Genomic DNA, 23,723 nt, shown 5'->3' with positions numbered 1-23,723 from the left:
GAAACAAATCCAAATCCAATCCAAATGAAAGAAATCTTGGCTGGCAGAAACAAAAGAATATAAAAAGTAACTTTTAGTAGTAGTAGTTGATCTATGCACCTGGATGAAGGCAGCCGTTGTGCATTGCTGCTTGCTTGCCATCTGTCAAGTACCATGCTACTGCCTCAAGTCTCTACCAGTCTGTTAAAAGTTATTTATTCACAAAGTCTGATTATCTACTAGAATATTACATTTACCACAGTGTTAATCTTTGTTTTTTGTTCTGTTTTGGAAGGTATAACCAGTTGTACACAAAGTTTGAAGTTATCCATTTGTCTTAAACCACTAAAATGCTAACTGACTAGCTATGGCTAACAACAGCAGGTCACATATTAAGTATATACTTATGCACACATAAATATAGACCTATATATTATTCATATACTATTCTTTTTGTGTATTTGTATTCGAATACAAGAATTTGTAGCAAAAAGAGCAATAGCAAGAGAATTTGTAACATTTTCAATACCAACTGCATGAATGAGATAAAAGCATACATAATGTTACTGGGTGCTAACACATCATTTTGTCTTCATAATTCCTGGCCTGTTAGGATTTTGTATTATATGTATTATGTACGTTATGCTACACTGGCTTATTTTTTCTTTGTTCTTTAGTGAGGGATGTTTTAATTACTTTCTTACAAGATAATCGACAAGACCTTTAATTTCAATACAAAACAAGCTATAAAAAGTTTGGTGTGAACCACTCTGAACTTCAGAGTATGAAATTTTCCCCAAATGCACAAAACCTTTACTCAATTATCAGTGAAAAAAGCCGCTATTACTAAATAGAAACCATGTCTTCGTTTATGTTCATTAACCTATCTGTCTAAAAATTAGCAATGTTATTTCAGGGAAGTGGGCTTCTAGCTCCTTCACATCACCGGCAATGGTGATGTATAATCCATAACCATAACCTTGTGAAAAACTTCCTTTCCACGCGATTCAGTCTGCTCCACTCTTATTGGTCCTGCTCAGTCACATGACGGGCCATCGCCTCTAACCAGCGTCAAGAGCAACACAGTAAAAAAATAGGACTTCCGTTTACAATTTTCAAAATAAAACCAAACGATTCTGTGTAGCAAAGTTTTTTTTAATGACACAAAGTCCTCCAAAATGAGGAAAAAAGTATGTATGTAAGGGGGAATCTTTAATAAACAAATAAAAATGTTTTCCCTAAAATGCTATTTTCACAGTGCTGGGAAGAATGGAGTAAGATGAGATTTGTTGTTGTTTTTACACTTTGTGCTACTACAGCATTATAAAAGTGTATTTATGTAATATAATAGACATGTATTTATTTCAAACAACAATAGCTATGTACACTTATGGTTATTGCTCATCCATGGGGATTAAAACATAGTAGATTTAGACGTATGACATGTTAAAAAAAAATTGCCTTTTTATTGGTTCAATTTACCCAAGGGTAGGGGTAAATTTAGTATATGGAGGGGGTAAATTGAATCATGTGGGGGGTAAAATGTTACACAACATAAAACCTTTATTTTTTGCCCTTTTCAGTCTTTTCACTGCACTAACCAGCATGCAGGGACACAATCTGTCTCCACTCTGTCTCTTCTGAAAATCACATTCTAACAACATAACTATTAACACAAAGTTTGGACAGTGTGTGTGTGTGTGTGTGTGTGTGTGTGGTCACAGGGTCAACCATAGACTGAAAAAAAGGAAAGGGGTCAAGGAAAGGGCTCAACTTATCCCGTTCTCCCCTATTTTCCTAGCCATATAGCGGCATAAATAAGATGCCAATGTCATATAAAGTATATAGGCCCGCGAAACAGACTCAGTCACATAAACATATACCAGACAAATTGGAAGGACTTCTACTGTCTTGAGAAAAGTCGATTTTAACCCATAGCTGTGTGACACAACTCCATGAACTTCAAGACTTTTAATTTTGAAAGCCACGCCGTCTCACTTCCTGTCTCGCTCTACCTGACTGGCGGGTTTGATTCAGGCTTTGCAGAAGACTCTCGCATGCTTGACCTCGGGGAGGATTTTTGCAATAGCATTCACGCGTCGTTTACACACTGACTTTCACCGCACATATTTTATTTAAGGCGGAGACATGCGAGTTGGTTCACACAGCGCTTGTTTTTGTTTGCATGGCGTCTTGCTAATGTTAGCTAACTAGCTTCCAGCAATGTCAACGTGGCGCAGACTGCATGTGAAGGTGCGGACGGCTCATGGATTATTTACGTCCAGACGAGTGACACAGCATCACACATGGCTTTGTGGACACGGAAGTCAAAGCCTGAGCACCGGCAGACCTCTCCAGAATGACTTCTTCAAAGGTGGGGTGGACAACAACTTCAATGCCCCTAGCCCTGATACGTGCGGTTTGCTCTTGCATATGGAGAATGTCACGTCAAACTCTATTCACAAATGGAAATGTAATGCTGCCTTGCTTATCGTCAAAAATACATATCTGGTAGAACGTGGCTGGGGACCTTTTATTAATTATTAAGAGCAATACAATTCGGCAGGCTTATCATCCTTCAAGCATTACTTATTTAAATAACATTTCAACTTTTGGTTTTGGTTCCCACTGCTCACTACCGCCCACCACGCTTTGTTTTGGTGGAAGAAGAATGCGGGAATAACAGGCGCGCCAATGATAAAAGTTGAATTTTTATCAAAACAACTACTGCCAAGTGGATTGTTGTTTATGCCGAATTGAAGAGCACTTGCTATTTATTCAGAAAAAGTATTGAGTCTTACCTTATGAAGTATGTACCATTGCTGATATGCAAGGCCACATCAAATTACCAGAATTTTGAATGGAGTTTGGCTTAGTTTTCTCTCCATACGAGAGAATGGCATCTATCGGGGCTAGGGCTTCTGCTCTATTCCAGAGAGTAGAGTAATTTGTTTATTACAGTGTCTGTACTAATGCAGGGGGTCCCATGCGATTTCATGTGAAGGACCGACCAGACAAATGCACTTTGTAAAGATTTTTGTCTTCTGTCTGTAATAGGTGGAGAATGTGAAGCTTCTGACCCGTTGAAACCCTCTGAAGGACCCCTTGGGTACCTGGACCCCAGTTTGGCAACCACAGTCTACAGTGGTTCTCAACGTGGGGTCCGGGGACCACCAGGGGTCCGTGAGAGGGTTCCAGGGGGTCCCCAGCCAATTGATGAAGTGTTAAACTTCACCATTATTTGATTTACAAGAAATGAACACATTTAGAGAATGTAGAAGAATGACTGTTTTGATCATAGTTTCTCTGTTCTATCTCAACCTACAATACAGATAGTGATGGAATTCTGGACAAAATCATATCGAACAATAAAAATATTCTCAGATTTGGGTCCAATGAGACAAAATCTCATCAAATGGGGGTCCGTGGCCCTAATGTGGACTAAATTAGGGATCCTTGATATGAAAAAGGTTGAGAATCACCGGTCTAATAGACAGACACATAACTCAACTGTAACAAGCAACCATTTAGCCTCACATCTCACAAACCTTTCACACAACATACATAATGGGAGAATAAACTTTCTGCTTTTGTGCTTTAGACCTGGAGTCCCAGCTGGCAGCCATGAGGAAGAAGGCGGTGGACGCCCTGCCAGGGGGCGACTGGAGCCCCCTGGAGAAGAACCCTAACCTTCCTCCAACGAGGGCGGACATAGTGATCGTAGGAGGGGGTGTGGTGGGCTGGTCCATCGCCTATTGGCTGAAGAAGAAGGAGAGGGTGCGAGGAGGGGTGCGGGTGGTCGTGGTGGAGAAGGACCCGACGGTGAGGGGGGGGGGGGTGCAACTTCAAGCCTCATAGTCTTGAGTCAAGCTTGGGCTGTGTGGTTTTATATTTCACTTATTACAGCTGGGCAGACTGCAGCTTCAGTCCTTGTTTTACCAGACACTTCCAACCATTCCTGTAACCCCTGTTAAAATTCATTACTGATTTGGGGAGAATAGATTTCACAAAGGAAAAGATAATCCATGATCCAAGTGGGGAAATTGGGTTGTTGCACCAGTAATTACAGCAAAGAAAAACAGAATTAGAGAACTAATAATAGAGCAAGTGGGGGTATTTAATTATTAGAGTATGCAAAATAATAGCAGTAGAGCATACTGAGACAGAAAAAGTAGAATATAAAATTAGACCAAAAATATGAAATGTATGCAGAATGAAATAAGTGAAAAAGAAGACATATGTAATAGCCTATATATAACAAATTAGAAGAATGTGAAGAAAAACCAAATATGTGAATTCACAGCAGTATACATGATATGCAAAACATCTGCAAAAGGCCATACATATGTACAGGAACTGTCTAGTTATGTGGATATGCGTTGTGTGATATGACAAGCCGTGAAAGTAAACGCCTTAATGATGAATAATACACAGCCACAGGGAATTATGCATGTTTAATGCTAACCAGTGTGTTCTTCTATCCCAGTGTTAGCTGTGTAAACCTAATGCAAGTCTGATTCAAAACCATAGACTCCTCAGAAATCCTTGCATTCGATTTGATATATAGCTGTATTTATTACACAAGTTTGCTGAATACTGAATTCTGATTGGCTGATGAAGGCATTCTGAGATCAGCTGTTTCTGAATAACAGACCACAGACCTCTGTTTGACTAATCATATCACTGACTAATCATATCAAAGTCAGGTTGATTTTGTTCATGTTTAATAAATTTAATTGGCGCCACCTTGTGCCAAAAAAGACATTACTCCTCGGTTATTGTAGACAGTCCTAGTTTTTTGGTAGAAGCTTGTAAATTACTTTATTTTGTGGTAAAATCTATTTAAATCAATATTTTGTGCCTTTGGTAAGTAGTGGTTTAATAAGTAGACGACCAGCCTGCTGTACTGTACATTACCCCTTACATAACTGTGTATATAACTGCCTCCCGCTGTGTGTTATTTCTCCCCAGTACTCCCGGGCCTCCACAGTTCTGTCCGCGGGGGGGATCCGGCAGCAGTTCTCCCTGCCGGAGAACATCCACCTCTCCCTGGCCTCCGCGGACTTCATGAGGAGCATCAATGTAGGTCACTCGGAAGTAAATCACTCGTGTCGAGCCGCTGCCAGGTCAGCGCACACTGTGAATGAGTGAACAAACCTTTAAATCTAGCAAATGTCACAGTGACCCATCGGGGGTAAGAGCTTATGTCATGGTGATGTGTGAGGAAGAGCAGCTTGTATATACCAACCGGGGTTTCTACTGATATGAGTTTCTGAAGGCCGATACCGATAGTTTTGGACTGAGGCTGCTGATAGCCAATATTCAATATCTTGGAATTTGACTGTTTTCGTGTTGAAAATATCTAAGTAATTCCAAGTATTGAGCGTTTCCCCCAGAATTGTATTCTTGTCAGGGTGGAAAAGCCTCTGAAACAGCATGTAGACCATCATGGGACACTAAAACTCTGTTGAAACCCAGGATAATAATAATTTTACAATAAATATGTAATCAAACAAACTGCATATTATCCATCATATCAGAGGTGGACCACACTGACTGAACTCTATCCGATTTTTATGAATAGGTAAACATTGGCCCCATATATTGGTCTAACCTTAATATCAACTGCATCCATCCCCAACACTAGAGGCTTATCTGTCCTATCCAGGTCTCTATTAAGTCTCAAAAGGTTATAGCTGTGTGTTTGCTCAAACAAATGTGATGCAGCCCTCTCGTAGATGTTTTATGGACTTTCCCCCGTAGCGTAGAAAATGATTATCTGTGGAGGTTTATGAGTCCAAAGTGATGAACACCTTGTCCTCCCAGGAACACCTTGGTGTGCTGGATGAAGACCCGGTGGACCTGCAGTTCAACCACTCAGGATACCTCTTCCTGGCTAGCGAGAAGGTGGCCCACATCATGGAGGAGAACTACAGCACCCAGAGGTATCAGTCCTCTGAACTTTTGATATGATTATGGTGACTGTCGCTGCGGTCCACAGGCGTTGGAAAGTTGGAAATTCCGACTTAGTACTAGGGGAAATGCAGTGGAATGGCCCTTTAAGTCAGAATTCCCAGGGCAAGATTTCTCAACTCCATCTGATGGGGTTGAACTTAGAAATTTGAAATGTAAAGTTGCTCTTACAGTTGCTAAGGGGCAAAATGAAATCTCGTGAGCGTCCGTGTTTCTTCCCCGTTTTTTCCGAACTCGACCTCTGGAATTACAACCTACCAGCCGGGAATTTCCAACTTCCGACTTTGAATGGAATGCAGCACGTGTCTCATACTTCTGCTCAACCTGAAATGATTGTTGTTGCATGACGCTAGGTACGCCGGAGCCAAAGTATCACTTCTATCTCCCACCCAGCTGAAGGAGAAGTTTCCGTGGATCAACACGGACGGTGTGGTGCTTGCTTCATATGGTGAGCGCGAATAATACACAGCTTCATATTTAATAACAGAGAAGTGGGTGCATCCATCAAGCTCTTGAACACTCGAAGATCTCTTTCATATTACAGCACCAATATATGTAAATTAAGCATCAATTTTTGTTTTTACTTGTCTTCCCTTCCTCTGCCGGTCTCACCCAGGGTTGGAGAATGAGGGTTGGTTTGATCCCTGGACTCTGCTGAACGCCTTTAGAAGGAAAGCCATCTCTATGGGCGTCATTCAGTGCTTTGGAGAAGTTACAGGTTCGTTTTGGCCTCCTAACACCAAAACATACTGATGGGCAGTATCAAATCCTGAGCATTGGGGATCTTCCCTATTCTATAAACATTTTTCAGATCACTAGTTTTGATGATCACTCAGAAGTCCCAATCTTCCAAAAACTTGGTGTATTCCCTTTTAAGCCTGTGCCTTTTGTATTGATTATGTGTGTGTGAACAGGGAATGATCTTGTGTTGTTAATCTAGTTGGAACAGCCAGTTGTCTGCTGGCTAGTATTAATGCTGATGTCTCTTCTACAGGTTTTAAGCATACAACAAACTTAATGAGAACTGTTGATGGTGACTCTGTGGATTTCAAGAGGATCAATTATGTCAATGTAAGTGTGACTGTATGTCCTATGTAGCTGTGATGGTTTGCCTACATTTTTGACATCATTTGAAATGATTGTGCATTGATAGTGTTAAACCGTGTCTCTTTATTTTGGTTTTTAAAGGATAACGCTTGTGTTTTTTAATACATTTCTTACCGTCAACAAATCCTATGAAAATAACAAAATCAGCAATGCGTTTGTTTTGCCAACAAGTCTCGTCCATGTAGCCGGTGTCCAATGCAGCCATAGAACTCCATTGTATTAAAAAAAACGATTAAAAACACATTGCTCTGCAGCATATTTCATCATCACGATGCACCGGGCCAGCCGACTTTTTCCTCAGACAACTTAATAAGCCGGCTATAAACACTTTGCGATCTCAGGAAAGTAGTTCCGTAGCACCGAAAATAGTCCCCAGTGAAATTAATTTGTTCCCATTTGAATTTGATTTGGTAATAACTACAACAGCCTGACTTTTTGTGGTAACAGTTAGCGATTTTTTAAATTGAAACTATGTCTTTGTGAGCTGTATTTCAAGGTTTTTAGCTTACAATTGGAGCCAGTGACTTCCGGGGTGACGGCTAAAAAGGGAACGTGGGAAGTCGTAAAGTAATGGGAGTAGAGCAAACGCGTTATTTTCATAGGATTTGTTGACGGTAAGAAATGCATTAAAAAACACCAGCGTTATCCTTTAATTGGCCTTAAATTCAATTCCAGGAAGCATTAAAAGGAATTTGGCTTTCTGAACCTTGCCAATACTCTACACTACTACCATTTTCTTTACACAGTCATCATTTGCCAGCTCACAAGAGCAGCTTGATACTGTCACCTTGAGAAATGTAATATTTTTATGTACTCTGTATGAGTCAAATAGTTGGACGGCAATTTTTAAATGCTGGGATCAGAGAAATTTTCTTGGCTTAATGTTTGGTTTTGTCTGCCAATGACTGTGAACCCCTTTGCTATATTTGCACACCTGAACCCGTACCAGACGAACCGCATCACAGTCTACATGAATGGTGGATGCGTTGTGTTGAGCAGGTTCAGATGCCCAACAGTCTGGAGTACCAGCCGGTGGAGTGTGCCATTGTAGTGAATGCAGCAGGAGCCTTTTCTGGAAAACTGGCAAAGATGTTGGGCATTGGCGTTGGTCCCAAAGACACCTTAGCTGGAATCCCCTTCCCTGTGGAGCCTCGGAAAAGGTACATCGTTGAACCAAGGGGAACATTTCCCCTATCAAGCTTTCAGGTGCTGTCCGTTCAATTTCATGGAAAAGGCTGGCAGGATTTGCCTTTACTAAAACCTTTACTAAAACCTGCCTCCCCCTGCCTTAACAAGCTGCTAACCCATCTAAAAGGACTTAATTAGTCTGGGTTTCAGTGGAGAGTTTTAGTGTCCCATGATGGTCTAAATGCTGCTTCAGAGGCTTTTCCACCCTGACAAGAATAAAAGTCAGTTGTAAACACTGAATAGTTGTAGTGTTTGGATTTTCTTGGCATGAAATTGGTAAAATTTTAAGTTTGAATGTTGACATTAATCAAATGAGTTGAATGTGACTGCTTCGATAACAGGAAAGTGCAATTTACAAGAGATTGTACATAAGAACTTGAAGACTTTGTCACTGAGGCCCATCACAGCCGTTGTAAAACTGATTTCTCCTTAAACCTTCTCCAGGTATGTGTATGTAGTCAACTGTCCTGATGGTCCGGGCCTGGACACCCCCTTCCTCATCGACCACTCTGGGGTTTACTTCAGAAGAGAGGGGTTAGGAGGGAACTACATCGCAGGGGCGTCGCCAGAAGAGGTTAGTAGTAGTACTAAGCGCTGTCCCCGCCTATTTTTATAATGGGAATGAATGATATAATGGAAATGTGTTTCTATCTGCCTGGCCTCAGGAGGAGGAGCCAGATTCCAGTAATCTAGAGGTGGACTACCAGTTTTTTGAGGAGAAGGTTTGGCCCCACTTGGCCCAGCGTGTTCCTGCTTTTGAGAGCCTCAAGGTAGGGTGGGATCCTTTTGGATAAAGCAGAGCTGCCAGCCCATTATGTTGTATCATAAGTCCAGTATATCAGGTTCTCAGTGTTTCTTTGTTTGGTAAATCATTGTAAAGATATGATATCCCTTTTCAATCACTGACTCCCACTCGGGTTCAACCGATATGGGTTTTTGAAAGCTGATACTGATATTTTTTGGAGTGAAACTGCCAAAAGTTAATATTTTGTGCCGATATTCAACATCTTCAACAACCATTTTTATGCAAAAAATCCCTCAGAATTGTTTTCTTGTCAGAATGGAAAAGCCTCTGAAACGGCATTTAGACCATGAAACACTAAAACTCTTCATTGAAACCCATGATGTTGATGATATCAAATATAACAAACATAAAGTAGATACATTCATGCAGGATTCATGTGGACCTCGGTCAAAATATCTCCTAATCAATTCAGGTTTAAAGCTCCCATAGACAACCAGTGTAGTATTGATCAATTCCATTAGAAATATGTAATCAATCAAACTGCATCATATCCATGATTCGTAGTTGGATGACACTGACTGGCTCATGTCTGGTTCTTAATTTAAGGCCAATATTGTCCCCCATATGTGGCTCTAACCCTACTTCAGACCTGAACTCTTTTACGTATCCTCAACCTGAAGGAAATTCCGCCCCCTTCCTCTCGTCCCTCCTCTCAGGTCACCAGCGCCTGGGCGGGCTTCTACGACTACAACACCTTCGACCAGAACGGCATCATGGGTATTCACCCACTGGTCAACAACATGTACTTTGCCACGGGCTTCAGCGGCCACGGCCTGCAGCACTCCCCCGCCGTGGGCCGAGCCATGGCGGAGCTGATCCTGGACGGGAACTTCCAAACGTTGGACCTGAGCGCCTTCAGCTTCAGGCGCATCCTGGCCCAGGAGCCCATGCTGGAGAGGAACATAGTCTAGAAGAAAGGTAGTCTTGATACGTGTCGTTTATGCTCAACTCTATGCAAGATGTCCGTTTAGCGTGACTTTTCTAATCGGCAAATGTTCATACCGTGTAGAACATCCCTTGAGAGATGAGACTAGGGTCAAAATGCCTTAGAATCGTTTTAATATGCAATCAAACAAACTGCATCATATCCGTCATATCGGAGGTGGGCGGAATGAACTGGCAAATAATCGTCCTTTTCCGCATTGTTATGATCCACTGGTGAATTTGGCTTTAAAACGACAATATAGGGACTGTTTGAGGCGGTAGTGAGCATGTTTTCTTTTAGCTGATTCACAAATTCGAAGGGGACAAAGGAGCAACAAGCAAATCTGGTACAAAAGTAGAGATTTTATTTTCAGTTCAAGCCGCTTGGTGGATCACTTGTGTGCCGAATTAAGCGTTGGACCGGAACGATTCAGAAATGGTCTTGAGTGATGTTCTACAATTCAAGTATGTTTCCCAATAAGTAAGGCATCAGTAACTTGACAGGGTCTTGAATGGAGTTTGGCATGACGATGTTCTCTCCATACAAGAGAGAACGGCACGTTATCGGGGCTAGAAGACGAGGAGGAACGGATAGCAGGAGTAGAGACGGCTGTCTGGAGAAATCTGTTGGAGGAAAACTTTAAGAAGTGGGAAGAGCCTGTCCACTTGGGAGTGAAGGACAGTTTGACAAGTGGGACAGGATGGAGAAGGGCTGGTGACCCTTGTCGGGAAACTTTGTGTCAAAACTCCTGGGAAATACCGACTTTGGCTTTAAACTTTCCATTGGACAACTGTGAATGTCTCGTACCATTATGCAATACGTTTGCTGCATAAAGGAAGAGTGTGTATGTATATATATATGTATACAGATACTTTTTATATGAAATAACACATATTTCCTGTGTTAATGCAAGAGGGAAATTCCACTTTTTGTATTAATGGGATTTACGGAATCCATGTGTGATGTAATCCTGAATCCAGATTAGAGATCTTCATGCAGAATCAGCAGTTGATCTTTGTTGTGCATCACATCGATGAAGCTCATCAGATTTTATGATTTATCAACGTTTTTGTGGAAAATTGAACTTGAGTTGTGTCATCATTACCTCTCTCTCTCTGTTTCTCTGTCCCTCTCCCTCTGGGGAAAGGGTGCTGTATATGAGTTGTGCACCAGATGGAGCCATTACAGTGGGGAGCTTTTTGCATCCAGTGACTGCCCCCCACCACCACCACTTGACAGCTTGAAGGCAAGATGAATGAGGTGTAATTTGCTCCTTGGAAACGATGGGAAAATATAAAGAAGGGCAAAACTTTAGAAATCATTCATGTGAATAAATAACACAGCTGACATGTCCTTATTTTGCCCTTAAAGATCATGGTAACCATTTTGCTCTAATATGCATCACAGTCCAGATCAACGGCAGTTATAAAGCGATTTGAAGATTTAGTTTATTAGCTGATTGACGAATACTGTTTTTTGGCCTTTAACATGAATTAAATTTGCATCAAGAAAATTATCTAAAATATTTAAAGAAAAGGCCATGAATGGTTTTGTTCCTTCTAAATCCATAACTCTCTTCATGAGTATATCATTCACAAAGCGATCACAAGTGCTACAATATCTGGCGGGTCTAAACTTTAAAATCATTATCAAATCATTTTTGAAATAAGCCCAAGGAGAGACGGGGTGCTTGATCCTTGAGAAATCATTCAAGTCAAATTGGCATATGGGGAACGAGACCATCTCATTTAAGCCAAAGGTCCACAAAGACCCTGATAGCCTTCCAGTCCTCATGCCTTTCAGGAGTGCAGGATGTGCGCTGGATTAATGAGATCCTCCACGATAAAGCGGTGTGAGGTCTGTTGCTCATGGGCTTATTTGAACAGTTTAGCCATGACACGCACAGGCTTGTTGGATCACTCCTCCCATGTTCCTTTGTTTCTCACTTTCACCACTTCAAGGGCCTTGCTTTCTACAGACTCCTGCCTTTCTATATAGCCCTGTTACTGCGGATGACCTGAACCGCTGATGCTCATTGGTCAGTCAAGGGGCAGGAAACCGCACGGCGGAATGTTTTGCGCTTTCAACGGGCTCCGATCATGGAGAAAAGTTGAGAGCAACTGTAAAGCGTCCAGACCAGCTCAATCTGTTCTTCTCAAATGACAAAATACTTATTTGGGATACTCTTCAATTGAAAACCATTTTCGCATAGTTGGCCACTGTTTAACCAAATCATCATATAAACTGTCTTTGTGTGGTTTCCTATTGCAACTAAAGAAGGGTTTTTGAACACACACACCCCCCCTCCACCTCCTCCCCCTCCCCCTCCTCCTCCTCCTCCTCCTCCTCCTCCTCCTCCTCCTCCTCCTCCTCCAGATCAGGCTTAGTAATATCAGCCACATCCACATCCTGGACTGTTAACTTCCTGCAGCAAAATGCTGCGCTTCACACGCAGCGTGCCTACAAACAGCAAAGACGTGACAGTGACACATGCACAGTCACAGGCCAATACATGCCCAGAGCTTTGTATGACAAGTGGAGGGCCTCCCCGTATCTTACAGATAGTCATTAAAGCAAAGAAAATAGAGATATAAAAGTAAAATAATGCAGTGAATGCAAGACCCGACGTGATACAAATACAAAAATCAAACTATAAAACTTAGGTACTCGACACTAAGGTACATTATGATTCTATTATCTGTAGACAATAAAAAAAAGCAATATCTGGAGTCATCAACCAACACTTTGTGGAGCGACTCATTCAATGCATAGGAGACGGAGTTTGCACCCAGAGTGATTATCTGGGGTAGTTGATGCAGTTCCCCTTTCAGAGATTTAACCACAAAATGAAACTCATTTGGGTATAAAAACTGAAGCAAACCTTCCTTGAATCCACAAAATTAACATATACTACATATACTGCAGTCTCCTGAAATTGGCAGTAGCATCACAGTTTAGATTATAGGTTCTCTGGATTCCTGCTTACATCAGTATATAAAATACATGAGTAAAATATAGTACATAATCACACAATAAGGTACTATGATTACTGCTACTAATACTACTACTACTACTAATGCTATTACTATTATTACGACTACTACTATCACTACTATTAATACTACTAATACTACTAATACTGCTGCTACTGCTACTACTACTACTATTACTACTGCGACTAATAGTACTACTACTGCCACCACTAATAATACAGTGGGTGTGATGTGATGTGAAATGACGACAGCAGAAAGTGAGCAAACCACCGAGTGAACATTTCAAAAGTAATCTACAAAGATCTGCACCAATTGCTGCCAGATGATTATTTATTTTCCCCCAGAACAACATACTGGATATTTGTACGTTTGGATACATTTGACCAAGATAGGCTTTATTGTTCATTGTAAATACCAAAATTGCAGAGTATATGAATATGTTTTATGTTTTTTTGGACAGCGTGAAGTTTTAGATTCTCTTAGATTGCTGCCTCTAGTGAGCAAGGGTGGTATAACAAAGTAAACACACAACACTGGAATGACTTCTAATGATAAAAACAGAAAATAGACTCAGGAACTAAGATGTACATGGACACATTTACTCCTAAAAGTATCCTCCCCCTTGACTTCTGCAGTAAGGTGCGAGTTTGTCTTTACCAACATTACCCAAGGAGTCTGCTGTGTGCTTTGTGCAGCCCTTCACATATCTAGCTATCACAGGCTGTTATCTTCCAGCCTTACAGCTACAGCTCAACAGATACAATCTAGAACTCATATTACACGTATTTACTGATGTAGATTGCAGGTTTCTGATTGGAGGCTACTGATAATGTGCTATGGCAGAAGTTGTCTGCAGGATTCTTTCAGTGCCTCTGTGGCTGAATCAACACAGCAGGCACACTGGCTGCATCTTGAATCATTCCCTGTTCCCATGAGTTACATCCAGCTAATGGCATCTGTATCCGATGCAGAGGGCCATCTTTTCAGGCGCCTGCTCCATTCAAAACCTCCCTTAACGGATATGAAAATATGTTCCACCGATATGAAAAAAGGTCCTTTCACAACCAGTCTTTGCCGGCGGAATATGGCAAAGGCGCTCTGTCCCTGCAGCTCTTCATTTTGATGCAAATGTTAAGCAGCCTTGCAGGTTCGACAGAGGGGGGGAAGGGGGCCGGGGGAAATGCAATTGAAGGATTTCTTTGTGAGGCCCAACGCAAATCCCAAATGTTCTCAGGGCTGAAAACAAAAACAGCATGGGTGCTGCGCTGGCCACGGCGGCCCCCCCCTCCATAGATGCACCTTCTGCCTGCACAATAGTGTTGAGGGCCAAACTGTGCGACCACTGAATCCGGAATATTCCACCCTGAAGAGGGCCCTCCTCATACTGTTCAGGGACCACTCTGCTCTGTAGCTAACATTGGCGAGAACCACAGCCAGCATGAATCTGGTAGTTACGTTGGAGACCAGGAGTTTTTGGTGGGGTGTTGAAGGGTGTCCAACGCTGCTGGAAAACTGACGCCCACTGGGAGCTTTCTGGCTGGCTCCTCTGTCTGTATGAGGCCAGTGTACATGGTGGCATGTGGCTGGGATTAGGAAATTTCACTGTGGATTAAAATCTTTCCAACGCCTTCATGGCCACTTGCAAGAAGAAAGGAGTCTGAAGTTCCAGCAGCGATCCAGTCTGCAGTTTGGGCCCATGGTCTCACTTAGCAGGTAAGATTTTTATTTACTCCTTTCTGCACAACTAGGGGTGTGATGCTTTTCTCATTAGACTCTGTGTTTTGGTGTTTGTGTCTAGCCTTTTGAGATATCTTTGAGGTATACTCATTTTCATTAGGGTGCAGCTGATTGTAATGCACAAATATAAATGCATTTTTGTTTTTACTTATGGACTTGTGTCGAACAGCCGCTTAGGGAGAAGTTGCTAAAGCTATTTAAAGATTTAGAGATTATAAATTGCATGGATGTTACTTTCTCTAGTTTCCCCACTGTGCTTTGTAGTAGTGCATACAGTGGCGGCTTTGCCAATTACATAAGAGAGAAATACAAAGAGCTAAAGAGAGCACAACTCAAAGAGACATTTACTCAAGAGTCCCACTGCAAGACCATTTCTCTAGACCCCTTCCAAGGCAGTATATAGGAAATATTACATATAATAGAAAACAAACATTCATTAAATTTTAATCTTTGATGAACTGAAAAAAAAGAGTACAGTCTCTCCAGAAGTATTGGCGGCCTTTATTAAAATGAGCCAAAAAGGCTGTAAAAAACACAAATAATGAGCTTTATAACAACAATAATACTTTTCTGTGCTCAGAAAATGTTGCTTTTCATAACATGTTAGTCCAAGACAGTTAAAAGAAAAACAGATTATTTCCCATGTGTGATAATATTTACTCCGAAAATATGTCTGTTTCAATTTTTAGTACCCATGGTTACAAAACAAACAAGTTTGTTGTTTCTTAAATTTCACCTCCTTTCCCCCAAAGAGCTCCTGTAGCCAACCTTCAGTCTAATCCAGAGCTGTTATGTAAGGCTGCATGCAAAAATCTGATCAATCTGTGTAACTGAACCTTGTGACGTCATATAGAACATTTGCTAAAGCTTTGGATAACACTTTAAATAGTGTTAATAACAATGCATTGATTCTATACCTAGGCCTATACTAATAAATGTATTTCTAATGTAATGATGAATGAGGAAAAAGTATAGACCAGCAGTCATTCACATGTAAAAACATATTTGAGAAATGGCCGTCACTATAGCTAGAAATACCAATTTCACATGAACGTCCCAATACTTCTGCCAGTTTCTGTACCAAAGTTCTAGTTTCTCTGTAAACAAGCCTACATTTGCAACATTTTAGCACTGCACTGCAGGATGTGGTTTAAATCCAATAATCAAATAGTAATCCAATCTGTTAGTCAAAATGATCAAAATGCATAGCAACTTTTACAGTCAAAGGCTCAGCTACACTAGTATGAGGTGAGATCCTGATCTGAACTAGATGGAAACCACTTCGTAATGATCTTGCACTTGTTTCTTCCGCTCCAGGATGTTCCAGCTGATCCAGAGTCACATCCAGCCAGCTGGGCACCGAAGCCGCAAAACCCGCTTGGTCACCAAAGACGGCCGCTGCAACATCGAATTTGGCAACATAGAGTACAGCAACCAATTTGCCTTCCTGGCGGACGTCTGGACCACCTTTGTGGAGATCCGCTGGCGCTTCGTCCTGCTCCTCTTTGTGGCCTCGTTCACGGGAAGCTGGTTCATTTTCAGCCTGCTGTGGTACTGGATCGCCAAGAGCAATGGGGATCTGACAGGACAGAACCGTACAGACGGACACGTCCAGTGTATCGACAACGTCAACGGACTCACGACGGCATTCCTGTACTCTTTGGAGACCCAGACCACCATCGGGTATGGCGGCAGGGCGCTGACTGGGCACTGTGCTGGCACGGTGGCTCTTATCGTCGTCCAGTCTCTCATTGGTGTCTTCATCAATTGTTTCATGTGTGGGGTCATCTTGGCCAAGATCTCCTTACCCAAGAAAAGGGCAAAGACTGTCACCTTCAGCGATACAGCCGTCATCTGCTTGAAGAAAGGCAGTCTCTGTCTCCTGATCAGAGTGGCCAACCTTCGTAAGACCTTACTGATAGGGAGCCAGATCTATGGCAAGCTGCTTCGGACGACAACCACACCAGACGGAGAGACCATCATTCTGGACCAGGTGGACATTGACTTCATGGTCGACGCTGGCAAGGACAACTTGTTTTTTGTATGCCCACTGACCCTCTACCATGTGATTAACAGGTCAAGCCCGTTCTATGAGCTGTCAGCAGACACCCTTCCCCAGCAGGACTTTGAGCTGGTGGTCTTCTTGGACGGGACGGCTGAGTCCACCAGCTCCTCCTGTCAGGTCCGAACTTCCTACATCCCACAGGAGATCCACTGGGGATACAGCTTCCTGCCCATCATCTCCCGCACCAAGATGGGCAAATACCGCGTGGATTTCTCGAACTTTTCCAGAAGCGTCCGGGTCACCACGCCCCACTGTGTCCACTGCTTTGAGACAGACGTGGACCAGCGAAACCACAACAACCAAAACCGGCAAAACCGCAATTACAACCAGAAGCTGGGGATCGACAACCCTGGGTTCCAGGTGATTGACATTCACGACTCCGTGGATGTCACTAAAATGTGAGAAAGTAGCACAAAGGAGCTCAAAGTGTCCTCTGCTAGAAAAGCAATGCATAGTTAATCAGGATGTGGGAGATAGTTTGACGAGGGATGTGGGTTCGTCTTCCTGTTGTACAGACTGTAACTGTCAGTCAGACTGTCAGTATATATGTTGACATGGTGGTGTAGAACCTCCTCTGAAAATTGGTGAAGAAATTTTTAGTTGGTACTATGTTACTATGGTAAGATATGTATTATTGTGTCAATACTTTGTTTTCCTGCCCAGTGTTTCATGTGAACATTCGCATTGTCATCAACCCTTTTGCCTTGGACAGACAAAAAATTCTGGACAAAACTTGGTATTCTCAGATACCAATGGGAGTTAAGCTGTTGCTCAACAGCTCATTACAATCAAAGCACCTTTGGGTCTTAAGACTTTGGCTAGGTAATGGGTGTGAGAGGGAAGAAGAGGGATTGAAGTTGAGATGCGTCGACAAGTAGAAAATGAAAGGGGGCAAAATATTGGATGGCACAGTGTGTACTCCTTGAGAAGATTAGAGCCTGAGCCCATTATAATGAAAAACTGTGTGTTATAAGGGCTGGGGGGAAAAGTAGGACAGACCATAGAGTTTTCTCACTATTCCTACTGAAAATACTAAATGTATGCTGTTTTGTCATGTTGACAGATCTTTTATGCCTTGAAAATTAGGAAACTGTGAACATAGCTGCTAACTGACTTATTATTATTACCTATTATGACCAGTCTACATTTTGTAGATCATATTGTGTACAGTATTAATTGTTCTCAGGGAAGCAACATCCTTAGTTAGAATAAATCCTTTTTTCACAAAACATTGACTTAACCTTCATTCTTTGTGGGGTTTTGATATATGGAAGTATTTTCCATATTGAATATGCTATCAGTATGTGTTGGCAGTTCTTGAGTAGCATGACATTACACTCCTCAGCTCAGTACGGTCAGCAAGACTTCCACTTCAAATAGTACTGAAGGTTAAAGAATGCATTCATTTGTTGTCCATAATGCATTTTCAGTGTAGTTTGTGTGGTCAAAAGTAATTGCAGGGCCAAATTAAAGAAGAGGTCCATTCCAAAGACATTACCTTAAATTCATCATTCAATATCTCTAAAATATAGATGATCCAGCCTGTTAAAAGGTTATCATTTGTCAACCAATGAGTGCCGCTGTTTATGATCTTTTAACCATCATTTGTTCTCATTCTTTTTCAATCGTTTCGAAAGTGTGTCAAGGTTTTAAACCGGTGTATATCTCATTTTGGTAAGTCGTTGATCTGTAGTGTGATATGAAGTAATGTGGTATTTTCGCACAGTAATGCTTGACAGATAAACAAATACTGTGTTCTCTAAAACAAGAGAATGGAGAATTTAACTCCTAATTCGATTCAAAGTGAATGTATGCTGAGGTAAACGGGCATGAAAAGGTTTTAAAATGAAAGACATTGCATAGTGGATATCACACGTCCGCACACCCTTTCAACTTGTCTATTTTTTATTGCCTTGAGGCCTGAAATGAAACCCTTTGACGGTGTATTAAAAAGTAAGAGACTAAGAAAACTAAAACTACTTTATCAGGCACACCATCCCATTAACAAAAATGGATCAAAAGGCTGCAAGTCACATAGCCTGTAGTTTGCTACAGGCAGACGAGGGTCGAGGGATTAAATTGCTCTTTGAATGTTAAAATGGACCAGAGTGTGTGAACTAAGCAATTTAGTTCCAATATCTTAGAAACTGCCGTCCTCCTGAGCTTTTCACAAGACAGCGCCTGGGGTTTATGTAGCATGGCTCACTGAGCAAAAACACAGTCAGCAGCAGGCCTGTCTGTGGGCTACAGCAACTTATTGAGTTCAGAGGTTGGAGGAGAGTGGGAAAAGCCATGCAAACAAGAAGATAGAAAACAGATTTAGGTAGATACGTCACCAGGAACAAACAGGCTAGGAACAGAGAGCAGCTGAGTCAGCTTGTTGTGGTGTGGCTGTAGATCCATTCAGTAGAAGTTCTCAGTATAAGTGAATAGTGTGATAAGGTGGATTTGTTTCCAAATGTAGGTTGCTGTGACACAGTAAACTGTCTTGTCTTTAGCCCTAGTCTCTACTCCAAAACACTCTGAGTTGTAGCTTGAGAAGAGTCAGCTCAGTTAACCTGAACAGACTGTTAGCTAGCTAACTAGCCAGCAGGCTCATTTAGCAAAACAGCATGTTAACATTAAAATACAGTGGAAGTGAATAAAGTGCTTTGACCACGCTACGAGTTACAGTAACTGACAAAGTGTATTTTCTGAAAACGTGTGTGTTTTCTTATGCATAACGGTATTAGCGTTTAGTGGGGAATATATTACTGACAAGTTGTGAGAACAGGATTAGCACATTCAGTCTGATGTGAAGAAAAAAATCAAGTTGAAAAACTAAAAATTGGAGTATATGAATTCATATCTGATCATAAGTAAATATGAATAAATTGTTATAAAAACAACAGAACTGCATGCAAAGCTCTCAGTAGAAGTCAAATTACAGTATAGGACACTGAATCCCTACTAGCTCCAGAGCTTCTGTTCTGTTGCTGACCCTGACCTCCGACCTCCCTATTATTATTATTATTAGTAGCAGTAGTAGTAGTATTTCCAGCAGTTATAAGAATAAGAATATAAGAAGCAGTGACAGCTGGCCTTTAGAGGGCGTCAGAATGCTGCCCCACCCACACTTGCATTGAAAAACCTTTTTTTCAACGATTATTTTTAAATATTATCAGTTTATTCACTATAAAGATATGAAAATAACGTGTAAAATCAATGACTTCTGCAATAAAACAATGATTTTCAAACTGTTCCAGTTATACCAGCATGACCCCCTTAGAGATGTTTTCAAATGTTCAGACCAAAGACTTCTTGGTGTATACACCTTTTCCCCAGTGCCCCTTAGCTTATTGACAGCAGGCAGCACATAGAGCAATATTTGATACAGCCATGGCTTGTTTTCATTTAGCTGGAGAAAGCTTTCCGGCGTCCAATAATTTTTTTCAGTGAGACAAGACTTCCAGAATGGCTTTTTTTTTTTTCCCCCGTTCCATTTGGATTTACAGAGCAAGTGCAACTGGGTTTCATCTGCATAATAATGACTAGAAATGTTGGGAGGGATCGGCACAGCGAGTCTGAAGCAGCAAACAGAAGGAAGACTGAGATGAGGAGGTTGAGCAGGAGGTGCAGCGGTTTATGTTAATTTACACAGACGCACTGGTTTTGGCACCGATAAGAGTCCCACTTCATCCCCCATCTGATAAGAGATAAGGCAAATGTACAGTAAGCCACACACACACACACACACACACACACAAAAAAACACAATCCCTCACAAGAGTTGGTGGCCAAACAGAAATATTAACTAGACCAGAAAATCCTTTCATCCTGTCAGAATGAAATTTTAAACACTGAATACACAAATACGAGCACTTTTTGTACCATGACATATTTATTTTGTTAACAAATTCAAATGAGCTAATAGTTCATTAAAAATGTGTGAATTAGCAGTCTCAGTGGATGCATTTTCCTGTTTCATTCTGATGAATAACAAAATAGTTGATTTACAGAAGGATTTGTACATATTTTTAGAAGTATTTTCTACTATATTATACTACTTCTTAATATAAAATACCCCATTAAATAGAAATGACAAAAGACATCAATAAATCCTGTGTAAATTATTTTTTTGTTAAGAAGCAGCAGGTCAAATTTGGCGTCATTAATATGTCATTTTGAGAAAATGGGTAATTTTGTGCTTGGTGTACTTGATGCAGCTGGTATAAAACATATTAATGAACAATTTAGAGTTGTTTTTAATTACTGTTTTGTACATTTTGTGAAACTACAGTAGTAACAGAAGCAAAATATTATATCTCAAAACTGATCAGTCCAGCAAAAATCGACATTTTCACCCGTGGTGCCTGTGTGAAAAACTGGAGGACAAACTCAATCAGAGTGGCAAATGTATTTTATTGACAACTCCTGGATTCCTATGGGAAGAAAATGGTAATTATTCCACATGTAAACATGTTTTATAAGGTCACTTGAATGTTGGAGTGTTCGCAGGATACATACTGTAGCAAGAAGAGATGGTATTCCACTGAAATTGTTCTTCAATAATATTTCAACATGACTGTATTAGTACAATGCTTATGAAAAGTTAAGCATGCACAAGAACCTCCCCAGCAGCCTCCCTTGAAACTGGTTCAAGTGGTTAGTCCGGGTCAGAAAATGTTACTTTTCTTTACGGTAACAATAACCACTGACAAACTGTATAGGTTAAGGTTTAGGTCACACTTCTGGTTGTGGAAATCAACTCTCCTGACATGTGGCTTCAACCTGTTTCCCTGGTTGGACAGCAAACCATCCAAGCCAGCCACATTCATTCAAGGTAAAGGCCCTAAAAAAACCCAGACTGCATGACTTCTCTCATTTTGCTCTGGAAATTACCGTCAGATCAGGCTGAATATTTAGACAACGCCTCATATATAAACTCTGTTCATATGCAGAAAGTATGCATATGCCCCTTTCCGGACGATTTGGGATTTATAATAGTCAAACTCGACATGAGAAACGGTTTACGGATAAACTGTAGACGACCGACGCCATTACAGATATATACCAAGATTTCGGGAGATTGTTCCAGTTTGGTCAACTTAGCTGTTAAATAATGAGAACATGGACACCAAAATCATCCATAGGTCCCCGGTAGATCATTGGCTCTGGTGCTCCATGCTAACACTTCAGCATGCACTATGTTGAGTGATAGCAGGTGACTACCATTATCCAAAGTAAGAAGACTTTTTTAGTACTAAAATGTTTTTATTACATGGCCTGTAGATTTATACATTTGAAAAATGAAATATCATGAGCTCGATACAGCTGATATAGCCAGGTTTAATTCTGGAACTATTTCAGGTGAGCAATCACATATTCAAACGCTGCACAGTGACTTTTAGCTGTACAGTCTCCCATCACCCACCTTCACTTCTTATGGAAACAAGGAAAGTAGTCCCTGATAGTTCATAATATTGTTATTTTTATATATTTTATGTAAATTCTAACAATCTCCTACATAAAACTGCCAGACTTGGCCACATATTATTAAAGATGATTTACCATTTAGCATTAGAGCTGCTATAAGTTCTAATTTTCTCACTTTTGGAATAATGCTGGTGGCTTACTATCACTTAATATATGCTGAAGTGTTAGCATGGAGCACCAGAGCGTACTGTGGATAGTACTGTGGAAACATGGATGATTTTGATGTCTACGTTCTCGCCACTTAACAGGAAAGTCGACCAACAGGACAATCTCCCAAAAACCCATTGTTTCCTTTAAGCGACTGAAAGTCAGTGTCTTAAAAGGAGTTTGAGGTTGGCCATTTGACATTTTGATGTTTTGATTTCTCTCGCTTCCCGGTGAAACGTTCCCTCCAAAACAGAGTCTTTGTGAGGAAAATTATGTCTACAATGCTGCACAGCCCTTTTGTTCTTGAAATGATGTGGTGGTTGGTGAAGGGCTGTCAGTGACGCACTGTGCATAGTTGCACAGATCTGTTAAATCCACTTCCGTCTCAACAATACCACATAAACCACCCAGTTGATGCTCATTGTGTTGCAGTGAGCCACATGTTCAGACCAGATTGTATGGCGGCTGGTTAGGGGCCATCAGTGAAGTATGGATGTTACACCATACACACTTTAAAGCAATTTAATGTCATTTTCTTTAATGGCTTACAACTTAAGCAAACTGAAAGAACCAGATTTTAAATATCTTCTTAAGCACATGATTTTTAAGGGCGGCATGATGCATATGCTTTGTTTCCCAATAAGCTCAATTTATTTGATATTAGGCTTGGGCCGATATTCGATAATATCGAATATTGCGATATTTAGGCGGGACAGTATCACGATATTACATTTTTTGAATATTTTAATGCAAAAACTGATTTTTGCTCAGCAGCTTCTACATCATATGACCTATACAGACCACAAAGGACGCATCATTTCCTTTCTAGAATTCAATACATTTATATTAGATCTAAAAAGAATGTTTTTTTTTCCAACAGCCTCAAAGTGACATGAGGTAGAGACCCCAAATCAGCTACAAATTGTGCAGTATCAAGGGCTACATGGTGCTCACCTTGGGTTTTAGCCTGCCAGTGAAGACAGATGGGGCCGCCGTGCTCAGGGTCACCTCAATGACAGTTAACGAGGGGGAGGGGACACAGTGTGATTTACTGTCCCAGCTTGTCCAGAGATATAAACCAGCGGCCTTCCAGGCACAACCCCGCTGCCATTGGGGTAAGTGTTTTTATTCTCTGCACAATCAGACAATAAACTGATCTAATGGGATCATTTTCTTAAATAAGCGAGTCTCTGGCTTTAATTTCGTAGTTAGTCTTCACTAAAAAGAAATGATCGGACAGGTCATGTGGTCTGGTCATGTGGACGTGATTAGTCCTTCTCTGCCAAAATTATAATATCAGATCAACCAAATCAAGCTCGTTCACAGTGT

At 41.1% G+C, this 23,723-nt stretch overlaps 2 protein-coding genes across 3 annotated transcripts; both read left to right on the top strand.

Annotated features, from left to right (window-relative positions):
* Nucleotides 1-2,044: 2,044 nt before the first annotated feature.
* Nucleotides 2,045-11,061, top strand: foxred1 (FAD-dependent oxidoreductase domain containing 1). 2 transcript variants are annotated; one of them, XM_071542039.1, is made up of 11 exons: nt 2,045-2,353; nt 3,581-3,801; nt 4,951-5,061; nt 5,806-5,924; nt 6,306-6,400; nt 6,569-6,670; nt 6,947-7,023; nt 8,059-8,219; nt 8,692-8,821; nt 8,916-9,017; nt 9,709-11,061. In XM_071542039.1, exons 1-11 carry the CDS (start codon nt 2,203-2,205, stop codon nt 9,961-9,963), a joined length of 1,524 nt encoding a protein of 507 aa, XP_071398140.1. In that variant the 5' UTR covers nt 2,045-2,202; the 3' UTR covers nt 9,964-11,061. The 2 variants fall into 2 exon arrangements, with proteins under 2 accessions (XP_071398140.1, XP_071398139.1); XM_071542038.1 differs by having other exon boundaries at nt 8,913-9,017.
* Nucleotides 11,062-14,651: 3,590 nt separating this feature from the next.
* On the top strand, nt 14,652-17,195 carry LOC139663390 (ATP-sensitive inward rectifier potassium channel 1-like). Its single transcript, XM_071542040.1, has 2 exons — nt 14,652-14,682; nt 16,018-17,195. Exons 1-2 carry the CDS (start codon nt 14,667-14,669, stop codon nt 17,172-17,174), a joined length of 1,173 nt encoding a protein of 390 aa, XP_071398141.1. The 5' UTR covers nt 14,652-14,666; the 3' UTR covers nt 17,175-17,195.
* The last annotated feature ends 6,528 nt before the right edge of the window (nt 17,196-23,723 follow it).

This window comes from Centroberyx affinis, unplaced genomic scaffold (assembly GCF_046629955.1).
Source record: "Centroberyx affinis isolate AG114_WGS23_722 - 3 ecotype Tasmania unplaced genomic scaffold, CSIRO-AGI_Caff_v1 ptg004000l_1, whole genome shotgun sequence".
NCBI classification, from domain to species: Eukaryota; Metazoa; Chordata; class Actinopteri; order Beryciformes; family Berycidae; genus Centroberyx; species Centroberyx affinis.
Note: the sequence above shows the minus strand (reverse complement) of the source record. Positions and strands in the feature narration are given on the sequence as shown.

Excerpts from the sequence above, each read along its gene's own strand:
- foxred1 (XM_071542038.1), top strand. The coding sequence starts at position 2,203 with ATGTCAACGTGGCGCAGACTGCATGTGAAGGTGCGGACGGCTCATGGA. Across the intron at positions 5,062-5,805 it reads ACTTCATGAGGAGCATCAAT|GAACACCTTGGTGTGCTGGA; the intron begins GTAGGTCACTCG and ends TTGTCCTCCCAG. Across the intron at positions 8,822-8,912 it reads CAGGGGCGTCGCCAGAAGAG|GAGGAGGAGCCAGATTCCAG; the intron begins GTTAGTAGTAGT and ends GCCTGGCCTCAG.